Below are 17,769 nucleotides of genomic sequence, written 5' to 3'. Positions count from 1 at the left end.
AGGCCCACCCCTCATATCTGTGGGCCCAGGATGGGAATATAAATGGGAGCCATATACTGTTTGTGTGTATACTTAGACATTAAACCAACAATCTGTTAATGAACTGTGTTCTCTCTTCCTGCCTGACCTTCGTTGTTATGGCCTAAAAACAAGGCTCAGGTTTAGAACCCTTAGGCCTCTCAGATTTGGGGGAGTTGCTTTCATCCTACCCTACCACCACCCACCACAAGGGACTTCTGTGTATTTACAGACACTGCTGTCCCCTTGCCCCTGCAAACTCCTTGCACCCGGGAGCCCCAAGGTCAGCCCTTCTACTTGGGGTCCCGGGGTGGTACTGGCTGCCTGTGCCCTGCCTGGGACTGTGGGCCAAGCATCCCAACCTTACTTACCCTGTCCTGGTCTCCTAGACCTTAATTTATTGAAAGTGGCATCTTAATTACTACTTCTTTCTTTCTCTCTGTCTTTTTTTTTTTTAAGATTTTATGTATTTATTTGTCAGAGAGAGAATGAGAGAGCACAAGCTGGGGGAGCGGCAGGCAGAGGGAGAAGCAGGCTCCCAGCTGAGCAAGGAGCCCAATGCAGGACTCGATCCCAGGACCGTGGGATTATGACCTAAGCCGAAGGCAGATGCTTAACCGACTTAGCCATCCAGGCATCCTGAAAGTGCCATCTTAATTTCTAATTCCACCTTTAGGATGGGTTTTCCATGTGACTTATGGCAAGTTATTTAACTTTCTGTGTCTTATTTTTTCCTTTCTGAAGGAAATCAAATGAAATCAAATTGTCATTCTGGCCTGCCTTAGAAGGAACGCTCACCTTTGCTTTTTTAATTTTAGCATTTGAAATAATTTACAGTGTGTAGCAATTCATGTCCCATCTGATATTAATCTAAATCATTCAGCTTCAAGGGACATTCCTCTTGGCTGAGGTGCCATCACATTTGGCTTGGTGAATGGCATTGTGTATTCACGTTATCCTTAATTTTGTAATTATTCCGCTACTCAAGCTAAAAGTTTATTTGCATCTTGGCACTTATTCCTTGGATACGATTGAAGGAATGCTGTATTCCACAAGCACAGAGAAGTGTGCTGGAAGCCCTTACAGCTCATCCCCCTTGTTCTGGGGGCTCAGTCTTCTCTTGGTTCCCACGTGGGGCCCCCACCTGCTCCTCTGGGTTCTTGCCCCACCTCAGCTATTGGCCCAAGTTCTGTCCACATCTCTCACACAGGGAGTCGGGGGCAGGCAGGGTGGTGGGCCCAGACAAGTGGCAGAATAGAGATTACTTGTGAGGAAAATGATCTATGCAGAAAAATGTTTTAACTTCTCTGTTAAACTAAGAGCCCATTCTTTTTCTTTTCATTTTTCTCCTTAGGCTAAATGTTTACAAAGTGAGAAGCATGGAGTTCTCAACAAAATCATAGAAGGCAATATTCGCTTGGGAAGGTTAGAAGAAAAAGTCAAGGTAAGTGGCCATTAGCCTCAGAGGTGCCATTTTCAAACAGAAACAGCAGCTCCCTGGGGTCAGACTTACATGTTTAAAAAAATGAGTCATGTCGCATGATATGTATCACGCTAATCATGCATAGGGTCAAACAGTATTGCATGTAGACCAGTTCACTCATTAATAAACTGGCTTATCTGTACAATAAGATACCATACTGCTGTTTAAAAGAAGAAAAATGCTATGGAAAAGTATCCAGGCTCTATCCTGACATTAATGTGCAGGCTTTATGCTCAAGCCCAGGATTTGTCGGTTCAGTTGGGAGCAAGGTTGACCCTCTTCTCTCTAGCTTAACCCTAATTGCACCCTCCAGTTTCTCTGCCCAAGAAAACTATTGTCGGGATATTAGCTCTCCTCCCCTAGGCCGCCTCCCTCACCTGAGCTCTTATGTCCCCACCAGCTATGTTCTGACTGCCGACCTCTGCCTCCACTGCCTTCCCAGCCAGACTTACTTCTCTGGAGCAAGAGCAGGGGTGCGGGCAGGCTAGAGGCCTAGGTGGGAAGGAGAAGGTCTGTGAGTGCATTTAGCTCTAGCATGGGGAATGAGATTGGACCTCTGTCGGATAATGATGAAAAAGGCCTGACACATGAAATAGATTGATGACATTTACTATGTTGGGAAATTAAGACAAAACATTGGCTGGCTCTGTGTACAGCCAGGTGTATATACATATGTATGTAAAGATGTTATGACTTTGTTTTGTTCTAGGGAACATAAGTCCTAAATTACTTATTTTTTAAAAGTTACTAACTTCTTTAACTTTAAAAGTTATTAACTTTGCTCAGCCCTAATGCAAAGAACAGACTTTTTTTCTTGGTGTTTAATGAATATTGCCTAAATAACATAAACATCAAGGTTTTGGAAGCCACACAGCCTGTTCTTCATGATTTTCAAGGGGTAAAGAGTTGCTCCCTGAGGGCCTTTCTGGTTTCCAGTAGGAACTGCCACATACAACATCCCTTAGATACCCTTACCCTGTTCTGGATTCTGCCTGGGTCTGGGCCGTCCCCAGGGAAGATCATCTCCATCTAACAAAATTCAGAGAAGACTAACCTATCCTCCAGCACATCACTGTTCTCATTGATAATGGGCAGTGGCCTTTGAGGTGAGGGGTGTTCCCACCACACATCAGGGAACCCATTCCTTCTGTGGGCCAGAGCAGCTCCACTCCTGTTCCCACATGGGGGCTTTTAGGCATGATGCTATTTGAAGAAAGAGTTGCTTTGCTAAAAGGGAAGTTAAAATGCTACATTTGTCCTCTACCCAGGGCAACTGATCCTGTGGCATCAGGTGGTAGGAATGACTTAATTTAACCAGATAGCTTTGGGAGTTGTGTTGACTTCTAAAATGTCATCTGAGATTCCTAGCAGAAATCATAGTTTTCTGGGAATTTTATTTCTGATGCAGTTTTAAAGTCAGTGAGGATATGGTACATTTAATCTTCAAGTACACTTAGTTGTTACAGTCTAACGAGGTAGGATAAAGATAAAGAAATCCATATCTAGACAGGGGTGCCTGGGTGGCTTGGTCATTGTAAGCGTCCAACTCTTGCTTTCAGCTCAGGTTGTGATCCTGGCATCGTGGGATCAAGCCCCGCATCAGGCTTCTCGCTCAGTGCAGAGTTGCTTGTCCCTCCTCCTCTGCTCCCCCAGCTTTCTCTCTCTTTCTCAAATAAATAAGTAAAATCTTAAAAAAAAAAAAAAGAAAAGAAAACCTTGGACACCCAGGCAAAAGGCCAAGACGTAAGAAAAAGAAAACTGTGTTGGCCTCCCACTTCTCCACAGCAATACTGAATACCAGAGAGCAGTGCAATGCCTTCTACAAATATTCGAGGAGACGGAGTATGAGCCAAGTATGTTTCCATCCAACCAAGCTACTCTTCCGGCAGTTTTGACCATGTAGGAACTCCAGGCACAGTTTTCCTATAAATCTCCCCTGAAGATTAATCAACTTGAGTTCAGCCAATCAAGAAACAATTGGGCAAATTCCAGAAGAGTAGTGAGCAAAGGATGAATTTAACTGGGAGCTATGACTTCAGCGAAGCAGGGATAAGGCTGATGGAATAAAATGCGAATGTTTTTTGACAATGTGGAATTAATACAACCAAGGTCAAGGAGGTAGCAAAGTAGAAAGTAGAACTAGCTGATTGCATCCTAGTCATAACTCAGCGTTCAAAGGATATCATTTCAAGCTGAAAAATCAGTAGGAGGAGCTTAAACATATTTAAGTAGTGCAAGAAAGGTTGTGAGCTAACATTATGTTACTTTTGCTAAATGAAAGGACTAAGGACATGTAATGTAAAGGCATGAGAATAAAAGTCACCAGAAGAATTGAGAGAGATCCATTCCCAAATAGAATTACAACAGTAAAAAGAACAGAACAGACTATATTCTAGTCTTTAAAAATGTATGTAGATAAAATAACAAAATTGAGACCAAACAAATATAAATAAATATAAATGAGCTAATTCACCCATGAAAAGAAAACAGATTGATAGTGAAGCAAATGATATTCCATGATGGAGCCAAGGGACAGTCTGAAACCAAGTGCATCCGAAAGCTGAAGAGTAAAAGGATGAGTAAAGATAATCCAGATGTATGCAAACAGAATGAACGAAAACAAAGTTGCAATCTTTACATGTGCTGAGATAGAGTTCAGGCCAAAAGGCCTAAATGAAACAAACAAAAGAAATGCTAGAGACTGCAATTAATGGCGTATAGTAGCTGTGAATATTTATTCACTAAACAAACAAAATCTGTGTAACACAGCAAAATAGGGAAATGGAAACATCGTAATAATAGGAGCTTTAGGGTCGCCTGGGTGACTCAGTGGGTTAATGCCTCTGCGTTTGGCTCGGGCCATGATTCCAGGGTCCTGGGATGGAGCCCCATATTCCCACATCTGGCTCTCTGCTCAGCAGGGGGCCTGTTTCCCCCTCTCTCTCTGCCTGCCTCTCTGCCTACTTGTGATCTCTATCTGTCAAATAAATAAAATCTTTAAAAAAATTTTTTTTAAATAATAGGAGCTTTAATCTTCTCTTGGTCCAAGATAGATCAAGAGATGAAACAAGGGGTGCCTGGGTGGCTCAGTGGGTTAAAGCCTCTGCCTTCAGCTCGGGTCATGATCCCAGGGTCCTGGGATCGAGCCCTACATCGGGCTCTCTGCTCATCAGGGAGCTTGCTTTCTTCTCCTCTCTCTCTCTCTGCCTGCCTCTCTGCCTACTTGTGATCTCTGTCAAATAAATAAATAAAATCTTTAAAAACAATGTAATAATCGAAATAAACTCTCAGTGGATCTTTAAAAAAAAAAGATGAAACAAAAGTAAGGATATAGAAGATTTAAGAAAATCTGTAAGGTTTATTAGTGTGTGTGTGTTTGTGTATAACTGACTGACTGTAGATTGGCTCAAAAAGTAACCCCTAGAGTAGAAATAAGGCACATTTGTTGATCAAAAAGCTAAAATACAGAAATTAATAAACAATCAGAAAGAAAAAACATACTCTTTGAGCTGGAAATGTAAAAACCATGAAGTAAACCAGTTGTTGGGTCAAAGCGAATGTATAAACTGTCAGTTTCTAAGTAGAATAGATACACTAGTTAGAATGGCAAAAATTAAGACAAGAAGCAACAAATATTGGTGAGGATATGGAGAAAGGAGAACTCTCTTACACTGTTGGTGGGAATGCAAGCTGGTACAGCCACTCTGGAAAACAGTGGCTGTACCAGGAACCTCTGGAGGTTCCTCAAGATATTAAAAATAGAGCTACGCTATGACCCTGCAATTGCACTACTGGCTTTTACCCCCAAAGATATGGATGTAGTGAAAAGAAGGGGCACTTGCACCCCAATGTTCATAGCAGCAATGTCCACAATAGCCGAACTGTAGAAGGAACCGAGATGCCCTTCAACAGACGAATGGTTAAAGAAGATATGGTCCATGTATACAATGGAATATTACTCAGCCATCAGAAAGGATGAATACCCAACTTTTGCATCAACACGGCTGGGACTGGAGGGGCTTACGCTAAGTCAAATAAGTCAGCCAGAGAAAGAGAATTATCATATGGTCTCACTCATACGTAGAAAATAAAGACTAGTGTGGAGGACCATAGGGGAAGGGAGGGAAAACTGAATGGGAAGACAAACTATGAGAGACTGGACTTCTAAATGGAATTGAATTTGTGTCAGGTAGAAATTAGAATCTCTGTAACCCCAGTTTTAGAAATGCTCAGAAGGAAGTCATACTTTAAATACTACCCAGAAAAAAAATGGAGAAGGAAAATAAACGAATCAGGCTTTTATCTCTGTCAATATGTTTACCAGTAGAGTGTGACAGACCCCGCCAGGTTGGTCTGTTTTGAGTTGTAGCATATAAAAAACTAGGTCTGATAAAAAGGAGAAATTTGGTTTCCGTATACTTGGTATTCTGTTTTTACTCTCTGTGACTTTGATGATTTTATGAGCCAGACTAGCCCTCCCAGATCAGACTTACACAAGGTTTACTCATCATCTCAGTGAGCTCTGATAGCCCAGACAGGGAGGGTAGGGGAGGGTACATGTCTGGGAAGCCACCCCCTGGGTGACAGGCAGCATCCCCTCACTCACACGGGGCCTCCTCCCTCTCCCAGGGGTACAAGAAGCAGGCGGCACTGAAAGTGGATGACATCAGTCACCGCCTGACAGAGCAGCAGGAAGACTTCGCCAGCAGGACAGCTCAGTACCAGCAAGAGATGAGGCACCTGCATCAGATGCTGCAGGATAAGCAGGATATCCTGGACCAGGCTCTGCAGCAGAAACGGTAGGGACGCCCCAGCCCCACAGAGTAGGTCTGGTTGCGGATGTTGGCCAGAATTTTCTAGTAAAACCCCCTGGACCCGTTGTGTTTATCTTTTACATTTAAGTTTTATCTGAATGTAATATTGGTCTTGATTCTTATTTGCTCTTTTTTTTTTTTTTAAGATTTTATTTATTTATTTGACAGAGATCACAAGTAGGCAGCAGAGAAGCAGGCAAAGAGAGAGGAGGAAGCAGGCTCCCCTCCGAGCAGAGAGCCCGATGCGGGGCTCTATCCCAGGACGCTGGGATCATGACCTGAGCCCAAGGCAGAGGCTTTAACCCACTGAGCCACCCAGGCGCCCCTCATTTTCTTTTTAAATGTTTTCCCCCAGCAATTGACATACAGGATTGTGTAAGTTTAAGGTGTATAATGTGATGGTTTGATTCATGTGTATCCTGTGAAATGATCGCCACCACAAGGCTAGTCAACACCGCCCTTGTCTCACCTAATTCGCATTTTGTTATGGGCGGAATCGGCTCCCAGCAGCTTTCAGGTATACAGCAGGATGTTGCCCATCACCCATCACCGTGCTGTGCTCCTCATTTTCCTGAATCCCCCCTGGAGAGCTCCCCAGTGTTTGAACATTGGACTTCTTAAATCAGTTCGGGCCTCTAGTTGTCCTTCCCTCTTTTCTCCTCTCTTTGATGCTTTTGTTTTTCTTGGGATTTTTAAATTTTTTTTTATCAAGTGTCTTATTTCTGATTTTTCTTTTTTTTTCCCGTATCTGAGGATTTTAAAATCTCTGATCATTCCCTTCTTGTAAGATCATGATCATGAGATGATGGCCGCATGATGTTCTCTGTGCATGTAAGGTACTAAATCAGTTACCCTTTACCCTTTAAATGTGGGCCCTTTAAACATGAGCTAGAGGAAGTGTGGCCAGTGTATGAAAAACAGTGGGGAATGTCGTGTGCTCCATGAAGGTGAACTTGGTGGTCCTTCGTGCTTAACTCTGCCTTTTCACACTGGCTGTGCTGTCTTTGCCAGACTGGAACATAAACTGGTGGGCTCAGAAGAATCATAATGCACGTGTGGGATTTCTTCAGGTTGTAGGACAATCCGGGTGTTTGATGTCATGCAGAATGCAGATAGCTGTTTTCCACCAGCCAGGTGCTTCATAAATGCAAGGCAGGATGAGCTCTTACTTGCCATGGCTTCTGGAGTCACAAAAGTTCTTACCGCCATACACAGCTGCTTCGTAAAAAATTGAGCCAATACCAGATTTCTTGCTAGATAGTTGGTTTAGAATCACAGTAATAAAATGACATTTTGTTTTTCACTTTTATCCCTTATTCCACTGTCTGTCCTTAGATCGTTGAAAGTTATGCATTCTATTTCTGTACATTCAGTGGTTACCCTTAAAATTTTACCATGGATATTTAACATTAAAAATCTTAATTTAGGGGTGCCTGGGTGGCTCAGTTGGTTAAGTGACCAACTCTTGATTTCAGCTCAGGTTTCAATCTCAGGGTTGTGAGTTCAAGCCCTACGTTGGGCTAAAAAAAAAAAAATCTTACTTAAATTTAGACATGTCTACATTTTTTTAAAAAATATTTTATTTATTTATTTGACAGAGAGAGATCACAAGTAGGCAGAGAGAGAGAGAGAGGAGGAAGCAGGCTCCCTGCTGAGCAAAGAGCCTGATGTGGGACTCGATCCCAGGACCCTGAGATCATGACCTGAGCCGAAGGCAGCGGCTTAACCCACTGAGCCACCCAGGCACCCAAGACATGTCTACATTTCTTATCCCCAGTGCAAGATCTAATGCTTTTATCTAATTCTTTTCCCCCTCAGTTTATATGATGTCATCTAGTATCATTCGGTAGATAAAAGTGAAGACCAAAGATCTATTTTATATCATCTTTAGCCCCCCCAATTAAATGTTACTAGTTTCTATATAATTCTTTATTCTGATTTACCCACAGGTACCAATTTCTTTACTTAATGATTATTATAAATAAGACAACAGGCCCCAAATGAGTCTCACATACGCAGGGCCCACACATCACCAAACCAAGACTTGACTTAATTACAGTTTGGCTCTTCCAGAAAGGGAATCTTAAACTGGTTAGTCAAGAATTGTGTAGTCAGTGCTACTTAGGTCATATGCCTGGGAGACCCTTGCCGTCCCCTAAAGGAAAGTAACTTTGCAATAACCAACCTGCTTTTACTGAATATAACTTCCTTATTCCTGCTTCCTTCTGCCTAAAATGTCTTTAATTTTGTACAGTTCCTCAGAGCTCCTTTCTCTTTGCTAGGTGGGATGCTGCCCAATTCAAGTTGAGTTTTGCTCAAATAAACTCTTAAAATTTTCTTATTTCCTCAGTTTATCTTTTAATATATCCCCTCTAACATCTCAGACCTTATTTCTCTGATTAATTTCCTTCTTCCTAAAATACATTGTTTAGAAGTTTCTTTAGTAAGAGTCTGTTGGGAGTGAGCTTTCTTAGTTTCTGCTTACCTGGAAATGTCTGCATTTTTCCTTCTTCCTTGTAAGATAATTCTTGCCACCTACAGAATTTTACATTGACAGTCGTCTATCAGCATATTCTACTATCTTCTCTGCTTGAGAAGGCTCTTTTGACAAGCCAAAAGACAAGTGTCCAACAAGCCTTTTGTCATTTTTTAAAATAATTGACATGGGGTACCTGGGTGGCTCAGTCGGTTGTGTCCAACTCTTGATCTCAGCTCAGGGCACGATATCAAGGTTGTGAGTCTGAGCCCCATGCCAGCAGCTGTGCTCAGAGCAGAGTCTTCTTGAGATTCTCTGTCCCTCTCTCTCTGTCCCTCCCCACCACTTGTGTGCTCTCTCTTTAAAATAAATAAGTAAGGGGGTGCCTAGGTGGTTCAGTTCATTAAGTGTCTGCCTTCAGCTCCAGTCATGACACCAGGATCCTGGGATCAAGCCCCACATCGGGCTCCCTGCTCAGCTGAAAGACTGCTTTCCCTCTCCCACTCCCCCTGCTCGTGTTCCTGTTCTTGCTGTCTCTTTCTCTCACTGTCAAATAAATAAAATTTTTAAAAAATAAAAGTAAAATAATAAAATAAATAAGTAAAATCTTAAAAAAAAAGGTTTCCTTTGTCTCTTGTATTCTGCAATTTCATTGGTATGTAATTAACTATAAGCTTCTTTTTACTTATCTACTTGGTGTAACTTACTCTGTATATCTGTGATTATGATTTTTCATTAGTCTAGAAAATTCTCATCTCTTAAAATAAGCCATTATCTCTTAAAATTAATTATTTCCCCTTATTCTTTCTAAATGTCCTTCTGGAGCTCAGATTAAATGTATGTTAGACCTTCCATATGCCTTATCTTTTAAATTTTCCATCTTTTTGTTTGATAATTTCTTCTGCTCAGTATTCCTGTTTACTGATCCTCCCTTCAGCTGTGTTCAGTGTACCATTTAACCTAGCCACTGAGTTGTTTGTTTTGTTTTGTTTTGTTTTGTTTTTAGTCAGCAACGTTGTATTTCATTTTCAGTTCTATTTGGTTCTTTTGAAAATCTGGGTAGTCGTTTTTAAAATAAAGTCTTAGTCTTTCTTTTTTTAAATACATCTTTTGTTTTAACATTTCATTTGTTTTATTTTTTCAATATCAGAATTTTAGGAGAGCTTAATTTTTTTTTGACTCTTGCTTTATGTGGCTTGTTTCTTTCTACGTACAACAAATTTTTAACTATGAACGCATATATGGTTGAATTTAATCTGTGGAGTCCTGAGGTTCTGGATTAAGGACGTTTTTCTCTACAGAAGATTTGCATTTGCTTCTCTTTGGTGCAAGAGAATATTTACAACCTGGAGTCACTTTAATTTCATTACTAATTTTTAAAAATAGGCTATAGTAATATTTTTCAAAAAAAACCCCTAAAACTTCCAGAAGTCTTTTAAAAAGGGTTTTATTACATTTATTATATTTTATGTATTATATTTAAAAATGCTGTTATTGCATTTATAATGCATAACTCCTTAATACCTGGTATTTTTCTACTGCATTCGGAGTGATTTCCTCTGCTCTATATTAGTTTGCTCATTTCCTCTTCAGTTGTGTCCAGTGTACTATGTAACCCATCCATTGAGCCCTTCCCCTAATTGTGTCTAAAATGGCTGTTCACTCCACACAGGTCCTGGGGGTGCCCAATCATGGGGAACAATGTAGATTCAAACTCCAGATCCATTTGAGAATGAGCTGGTGGCTGCAGACCCCTAGGAGGCACTTAGCCTCTCAGAGCAGGTTTCTGTTGAAGATGGACAGATTTTCCACCGAGCTCTGCTTTCTCTGAGGGCCCTTCACGTGTCTCCACTTACTTGCCCAATTGTGGAAGACGTGGTTAGTTCAGCATGTTTCTAGGAAGACGGGGAATAACATGGATATGAGCGAGCCTTGGGGTTTTCTGTCCTACCCAGTTTGCATGGACCCAACAGCTAGTCTCCATCCTATAAAAATGTGAGTTCCTGGCACGAACTTTTGTCCTCAGAACAATAAGCAGTAACAACATTCTGTTCCCTCCCTCTGTGCTTTCAGTTTAGTCTTTCTTTTTCTGCCCTTAGAGATTTGCTGTTCTTATTTTGAGTTCGGCCACACATGTGTCATGATTGCTGTAATTTATCAAACATCTAGGTGTTCTGTACCAGAAAAGAGAAATTTGGAGATTTTTAAAACACAGTTTAATCAAATAGCACCCAACATTCAGTGGGCACTGGGGGGCTTGGAAAGAAGGAACAGTTCACAAGAGAAGTGACATTGGACAAGTGGGCGTGTCACTGGCCTCCTTGAATCTCGTTGTCTTCCTCCTTAAATAGCACTGCTCACCCCATTTGGTAGTGCAGTTTCTAGCATCTTCCATAACCATCCAGCCATATCTATGAAGGAGCTGGCCTCCCCGCCGTGCCCTCCTGCATGAGGCCTGCTCTTCCCCCCAGGCTGAGGCTGGTCTTTCTGTCCTCCTCACTCTCCAGTGGGGTCCACCATCCTGTGAGGTGGCAGCTGGTACCCTGATCTGTTTCCTCAGAAGACCACGGCCCTGTGAGGACACAGATCCTTGTCAGCCCCGCTTCCTCAGCACTCTACATGCTCCCTGTCACAGAGTCCTTGGTACCCTTTCCTGGTACATCTCGGTTCCCTCTGAATGCTCGCTCCTGGCACGTGATCTGTCTAGGCCAGTCTTTTCTGTATCCTCGGATATGAGCCTCACTCCGCACAGTCCCCTCCTCACCTCCACACTCACTCTATGTCCAGGACCCCCCTTGGCTCTGTGGATGGGTGTTCTGAGAGGAGCCTGATGTTGGCCGGGTCACAGTGGGGACAGGTAGAGGGGACACGGGAGAGGCTCACAGGTCTGTGCTGTGTGGGCGCCCACAGCTAGCCATTGTGCTGTAGGTCAGCCGCTGCGGGTGCTGTGTTTTATTCTTATACATGTTAATTCTATAGAGAACAAGGGTCCCAAACAAAGGAGAAAGCAAAACTCAGTGTTTTTTCTATTTCCAGGACACCTCAGCATTTCATTCAGCCCTGACAGTCTCTGGCTCAGAACGCAGACACCATGGGATCTCTTCTCTGACATCAAGCATTCTTCCCTTTGAGTTCTGGCTACTTTAAGAATTGCAAGGGTTCTATAAATATTTTTCTCATTGTGCTGTTTTAACCTTCTCTCTTTTTTGTGTATTTCTCAGAGAAATGGAAGGCGAGCTTGAGGTTGTTTGGCAGTCTACCTCCAAGGAAAACCAAAGAATCCGAGAGCTGCTGCAGGCCGTGCTGGAGAGGCAGGGTGTGTGGGACGGCACGAAGGAGGCGCACTGGGAAACCGTGGCTCCAGCTACAGTGACATGAAGCCACCACGTGCCACAGCCCACGCCGTGCCTGGGGCCTCGGCCCAGAGCTCTGCCTTACCCAGCACTGGGAGACACAGGGGAAGGGCCACAGCATTTCTCCTCGCCAGGGCAAGGTAGAAATAAACTGTCTCGCAAATTTAATCCTCCCCCCCTTTTTTTTTACATTTTGTTTTATTTGACTAATACAGTGCTGACCTATATTTTTGCCTTGCCTTAAAGCTATATCTCGCCTTATCTACTGCCTCGTTGCTCAGAGTGCCAGGGGACCCAAGGAGTTGGCCTGGCTCTGGGCGTCTAGACCCACAGCCGGGAGAGTGTGGGAGCAAACAGGTGGTGGGACCGTGCACTCACACGGCGGGCTGGGTGTGTGAGGTCACTGAACACATCCAGTGCTGGTACTGTCATTGGCTCTGGGTGCTGTCCTGGCACGTGGTAAAAGAGAAGTGCTAGCACTCACACCCCAGTAAGTTACAAACATCCGTTCTGCCCCATCTCCCTGCCCTTCTTTATCCTCCTGGAAAGACAACTTTTCTGGGGCCACACAGCACCAAGGTGGGGGGGTCCCTGCCCCAGTGCCACCGCCTAGAAGGATGCCAGAGGCCAGGGTTCTGCTCCTCTTTGCCACCTCCTCAGGCGGGTGACCCTAGCTTCTCAGGGCCATCCCTGGCACTTCCTGGTGGCAGTACCAGTCCCCTAGGCCTGCTTGTCCCTGGCATGCTGGAAGAACATGGGACATCATGCTGCATGGGCCCCTAAGAGCAGTGTGGAGGGCAGAATCCTGGAACAGAGCCTTATACGGGCGCCTCCCTGCACAGACCTGCCTCCGTGCAGCGTGTGCAAAGGCCAGCCTTGGGTCCGGGTTGGGGGCAGAAGTTACACGCCTGAGCTCTGATTGCTAGGTGGGAGTTGAGGTAGAAGATCAGTTTTATGTTTTATTCAACTTGTTCAACAGTTCAAGGATTCTAACTTATTTTTATTTTACCAGAGGTAGGGCGACTCAGCTGGGATTTCAAACTCTCCCCATCCTCTCCCTCGGAGGAGACCTAGCTAACAGCTTCAGTATTATTTCCAGGGAACCCAGCAGCTCTCTGGCAGTGTATAAACAGGCTGCAAGGCCCCAGTGCCCCCGTGAGTCCCTCACCTTCCAGATCTGTGCTTGGTGGGTGGCTTGTGGTGGGAATCCTACTGTTGTCACTTATGTAAAGAGCCACTTTTGTCATTCCTGGCTTTGTTCTGCCTTCTGTGAGAACATTTTGTTGCCTGGAGAAGTGAATGTGTACATTTCTGCCTTAAGTTTATTACACGTTACAAGCATACTCGGCAAGTTTGGGGACCCCTGGACCTCGTCACAGCCAGACAGGGTTGGGCCCCGCAGCTCCTGTGTTCAACCAGCCTCCGGTCGGATGCTGTTAGCACATGGCAGGTGGGCTCAGAGTCCAGGGTGCGAAGGAGGCTCCTCAGGCAAAGCGGCGAGACAAGGTAGCTGAGAGGCCCAGGGCCTGAGCTTCGATGCATTGTGAGGGATCTGGACTGCTCTGGGCCTTGCTGATAAGCAGGGTTTCAAGGGCTGGAGAATGACAGGGCTGTGTGCACCAGGGCGAGAACTCGGGAGCCGCAGGAGGGGTGTTTGGGCTGGAGGTTGGGGTGAGAAGGGAGGCCACACTGATCCTGGGAAAGCGTGGACCACTGCCAGGGGTCCGTCTGCTTGACCCTGCAGGTGCCAGTCGGACCAGGAGCCTGGCCTTTCCTGCTTGATCCTGGGGAGGCGAACAATTATGAAATGGGCCCCAGGGACTCAAAGGGGCCCTGCTGCCTTTGGTGTTAGCAAAAAGTCGTCCAGGGGAATTGCAGACCAAGTGCAGAGAGGCCAGGGCCCAGCAGGCATGTGGGTGTGAGTTTGAGGTGACAGCAGGCAAGGAGCTGCCTTCAGTTTCCCAGGACATCTGCACGGAGGGCTGGAGGGATCGGAAATGACTCCTGCCCTTCAGGCTCCGAGAAGAATGGAAGAGGCCATCCTTTCCCCGGAGCTTCACGCTGTGGAGATCAGTGTGTCCTCCAACTCTGAGGAGAGGAGAAAAGCCCAAATTGGGTTTCTTTCAGCGCAGTGTATTTATTCAGCAAATACACTTGGAGTGCTTATCTCTCTGCACAGTGTCGAGAACAATAGCCGTGACAAAGGCAGACATAATTACAGAGCATTCTAGGTGCTTGGAAGAAAACAGGACAGAAACAATGGCCCGGTCACCTTCATGGCTGCTCTGGTAGCTACACGGTGAACTCCGTGCAGAACATTCGAAAACAAAAATCTCAGGGGCACCTGAGTGGCTCAGTGGGTTGAAGCCTCTGCCTTGGGCTCAGGTCATGATCCCAGGGTCCTGGGATTGAGCCCCACATCGGGCTCTCTGCTCAGTGGGGAGCCTGCTTCCCCCTCTCTCTCTGCCTACTTGTGATCTCTGTCAAATAAATAAATAAAATCTTAAAAAAGCAAAAACAAAAAAACCTGAAAATCTCATTGCGCGGACGCACGGTCATGATCTTACCCTCCAAAACAAAAAACAGTTATCTTCCAGGAAGATTCTCTTTTCCTCCCCATCTCCCAATGCTCTGCCCCGCTATCTTGCAGGAAAGCTCCCCTGGTGATTCGCTATGTGCTCTGCTGGTTCCTTTGTGTCCGAATTCCCAAGTGAAGGTCTGTGCTGGGCTGTGCAATCCGAAGCTGCTTCACAGGGAAGTTGTGCCCAGACTCTGTGAAGGGCGGATCTTTGCTCACAGGAAGGCGAGCCAGGGACTCGGAGCCACGTAAAAGATGTCATTTCTCTGGGGAACATGAAAGGGAGTTGGGGGAGGGGAGTTCATGGAAGGCTGTGGGTAGGAGGTAGCATTTTAGCCGGTGTTAAATGTGGAGTTGGATTTCCCCAGAAGATTCTGAAAAGAAAGACGAGGACTCAGTAGGCGAAGATGACTGGTGCCCTGGAAGGAAGACAGCCATGTGAGGACCGAGACGCCCAGGGAGGACGCTATGCGACAACAGTCAGGGTTGGAGAGACATAGCTGCAGGCCAAGGATGACACCCAGGAGTTCTGGCTACCCCAGAAGCTAGGAAGAGGCCGTGAAGGACCCCCTCCCGGGTTTCAGAGGGAGCACGGCCCAGGCCCACTCCTGGAGTTCGGACTTCTAGCCTCCAGAACTAAGGCGATGGTTTTAGAGCCAGAAGAGGAGCTAAACAGGCCAGGCCCCCAGAGCCGGGGATTCCCAGAGCAAGCAGGGTGTCCTTGCAGTGACAGGGCAACTTTGTGTGTGCAGGGGCACAAGGGGGTGAGAACGCACCTTTTCAACTGAGTACATTTTTAAAAGGTCATCGAACTACAGATCGTGGACTTCTGATGAAAATCTTGCGCTATATTGCAATGTGCTGGAAACCTAAAACGTACCCCAGATTCTGAAGACTTAGAAGAGTGTGAACTATCTCACCAATAATTTTTATACTAGTTATGTGTTGAGATAACATTTTGGATGTACTGGGTGAAATAAAACCTGTTGTGAAAATCGATGATTTCACCTGTTTTTGCTTCTACTTTTTAAAAAAATGCGGCCACTGGAAGAAATTGAAACTATCTGTGTGACTCAGAGTATATACTTCTCTTGCGGAGTTTGTGTGTGCACCTAATGTGAAAGGCAAAACTGAGATAAATCATGATGTTGGGGAGGGATTGCTTTCTTGCTCTTAAAGATTTTATTTCTTTATTTATTGAAGAACGTGGAATAGGAGCAGAGGGCTTCTGGGGCCTCCGTGGAGCTTTGGGGGCACCGGGAAGAAAGAGGCCAGGCTGGTTGCCTGCTCCTTGGCGTGGATTGTTTCTCATTGTGTGTGGGACCGTTGCCTGGTGCAGTTCCCAGAGGCGCAGGTCTCCTCTGGTGGAAGGTGATGACGGGGTGTACTTGGGACAAGCAGCTGAGGAGTGGGGGAGATCCTGTGTGGGAAGGGCCGGGCACCACAGAAAGTGCTTCTGTGAAGATGGGCTTTCCTATTCCAGCAAGAATGTTTTAGGTGAAAGAGTCAGAGGAGACAGGGAAAGGCTCTCTGGCTTGTCCCTGGCCTCAAGCAATCCCTGGTGACTGCTCACCCTAGCCCTGCGGTATCCAGGATGCACCCGGGGCTTGCAGAGTGGAGCCCGCAGGAGCCCGCAGGGTAGGGCGGGAGCTGAAGCAGGAAGAGAGATGCCTGGAGTCCCAAGATTGGAGCCTGGACCCTGGGGTGAGCTAGAGCCTGCAAGCCTCCGCTGGGAGTGAATGAGTTGGAGGGGTTGGTGGGGAGGTGTGCGGGGAGGGAGCAGCTTCCAGCAGCCGGAGCTTGTGAACTGTCTGGCAGAGTGGATCCACTTGCCTCAAGCAGCTGGGCTGGGGGGGGGGGGTGTTACCTCCCTCCCAGAGGATACTCACACACGCCTAGATTTTCTGAGATGTAAGGTCTGGGTCACGCTGGGCAACCTCTTCTACACAGGATTCCATCAGCAGCAAAGACACCTCAGGTGTCCCACATCTAAAGGACAAGCCGCTCCCGGACCCCACGTGCACTCCTCTCTGCGGAGAGCCTGAGCCCCGGGGCCCTGCTTTTGCCACACATTGCACGTGTGTGCGCTCTTTCTGGGAAAACATCTAGGACTGGATTTGCTGCATTCTGGGAGCACATGTGTGCTTAACTGTGTAATGTGTCTCCAGCACATGAGGACGAATCTTGCGTGTCTCCACTGACATGATGTCCTCAGTCAAATTCAGAGACAGAAAGTAGGATCTGGGGCGAAGGGGCAAACGGGGAGTTAGTGTTTAAAGGAGTGAGCCAATTCTTGTGTTAATTGTTTTATGGTGGAACTGTAAATCCTTGACATTGAAAAACTCTGCCCATTCGGCTGACTCTTTACCAGTTCTTCTGCCCCAAATCCAGGTAATAGGTGAGCACCGGGCTATATGGTCTCTGTGGTCCCCCCAAAGGCTCTGAACCGTTACCGGCTGCAGCGGGAAGGAATATAAGAGCACGTGAATTTAGAAACCGAAGGAAGTTCGGTAACTCGAAGGCACGTCTGGAACATGTTTGAATGGCAAAGGCAGGTCTAGCATCTCTGTGAGGGTTTGACCCTTCTCCTGAGGAGGCAGGTGAACCAGAGGACAGGTTAGCAAGAGGCTGGGGAGAAACAGATTCACTCGATCTGGCCCAGCACCTCTGTAGAAACCATCACAGGAGAAGGGACCCAAATGTGTACTAGATAGAGAACCTGAGGTGCAGATGGTGTTCATGCAAAGTTGCAAGCACCTTTGCAATGGGAAAAAGCAAAGTTTGAAAATGAGGGTCAAGAGCTTTAGCTGAAACTTAGGAACTAAGGGAGTGGTATGAAAAAAATCTTCATCTTGCCAGGAAGTGCGCTCTGAGAGGGAACAGGCTTCTGTGGGGCAAAACTTCAGCCCATGGTGGACCAGCTAGAGGCCTAAGGAGCCAAAGTTCTACCCACAATGGGGGTGAGGGGTGGGGCTGTGAAAGCTAGAATATCCCCACACCCACACCCCCACCCCCAGGGTGAAATTATGCGAAGTGGCTGAACACTT

The 17,769-nt window shown here is 45.8% G+C and overlaps 1 protein-coding gene across 6 annotated transcripts in view; it reads left to right on the top strand.

The window, feature by feature from the left end:
• CEP89 (centrosomal protein 89) overlaps nt 1-15,741 on the top strand; it is a 68,512-nt gene extending 52,771 nt beyond the window's left edge. For 4 of the 6 annotated variants that reach the window (XM_059150996.1, XM_059150995.1, XM_059150994.1 and 1 more), the window contains 3 exons: nt 1,373-1,462; nt 6,131-6,300; nt 12,013-12,371. In XM_059150996.1, the coding sequence (XP_059006979.1) occupies nt 1,373-1,462; nt 6,131-6,300; nt 12,013-12,169 (417 nt within the window). In that variant the 3' untranslated portion in view covers nt 12,170-12,371. Of the gene's footprint in view, nt 1-1,372; nt 1,463-6,130; nt 6,301-12,012; nt 12,372-14,794 lie in introns of those variants that run through there. The other 2 variants (XR_009348542.1, XM_059150997.1) reach the window with 2 other exon arrangements.
• Nucleotides 15,742-17,769: the final 2,028 nt, after the last annotated feature.

Source organism: Mustela lutreola, chromosome 16, assembly GCF_030435805.1.
Source record: "Mustela lutreola isolate mMusLut2 chromosome 16, mMusLut2.pri, whole genome shotgun sequence".
Lineage (NCBI taxonomy): Eukaryota > Metazoa > Chordata > Mammalia > Carnivora > Mustelidae > Mustela > Mustela lutreola.
The sequence above is the reverse complement of the archived record's forward strand: the minus strand, read 5'-3'. Positions and strand labels throughout refer to the sequence as shown.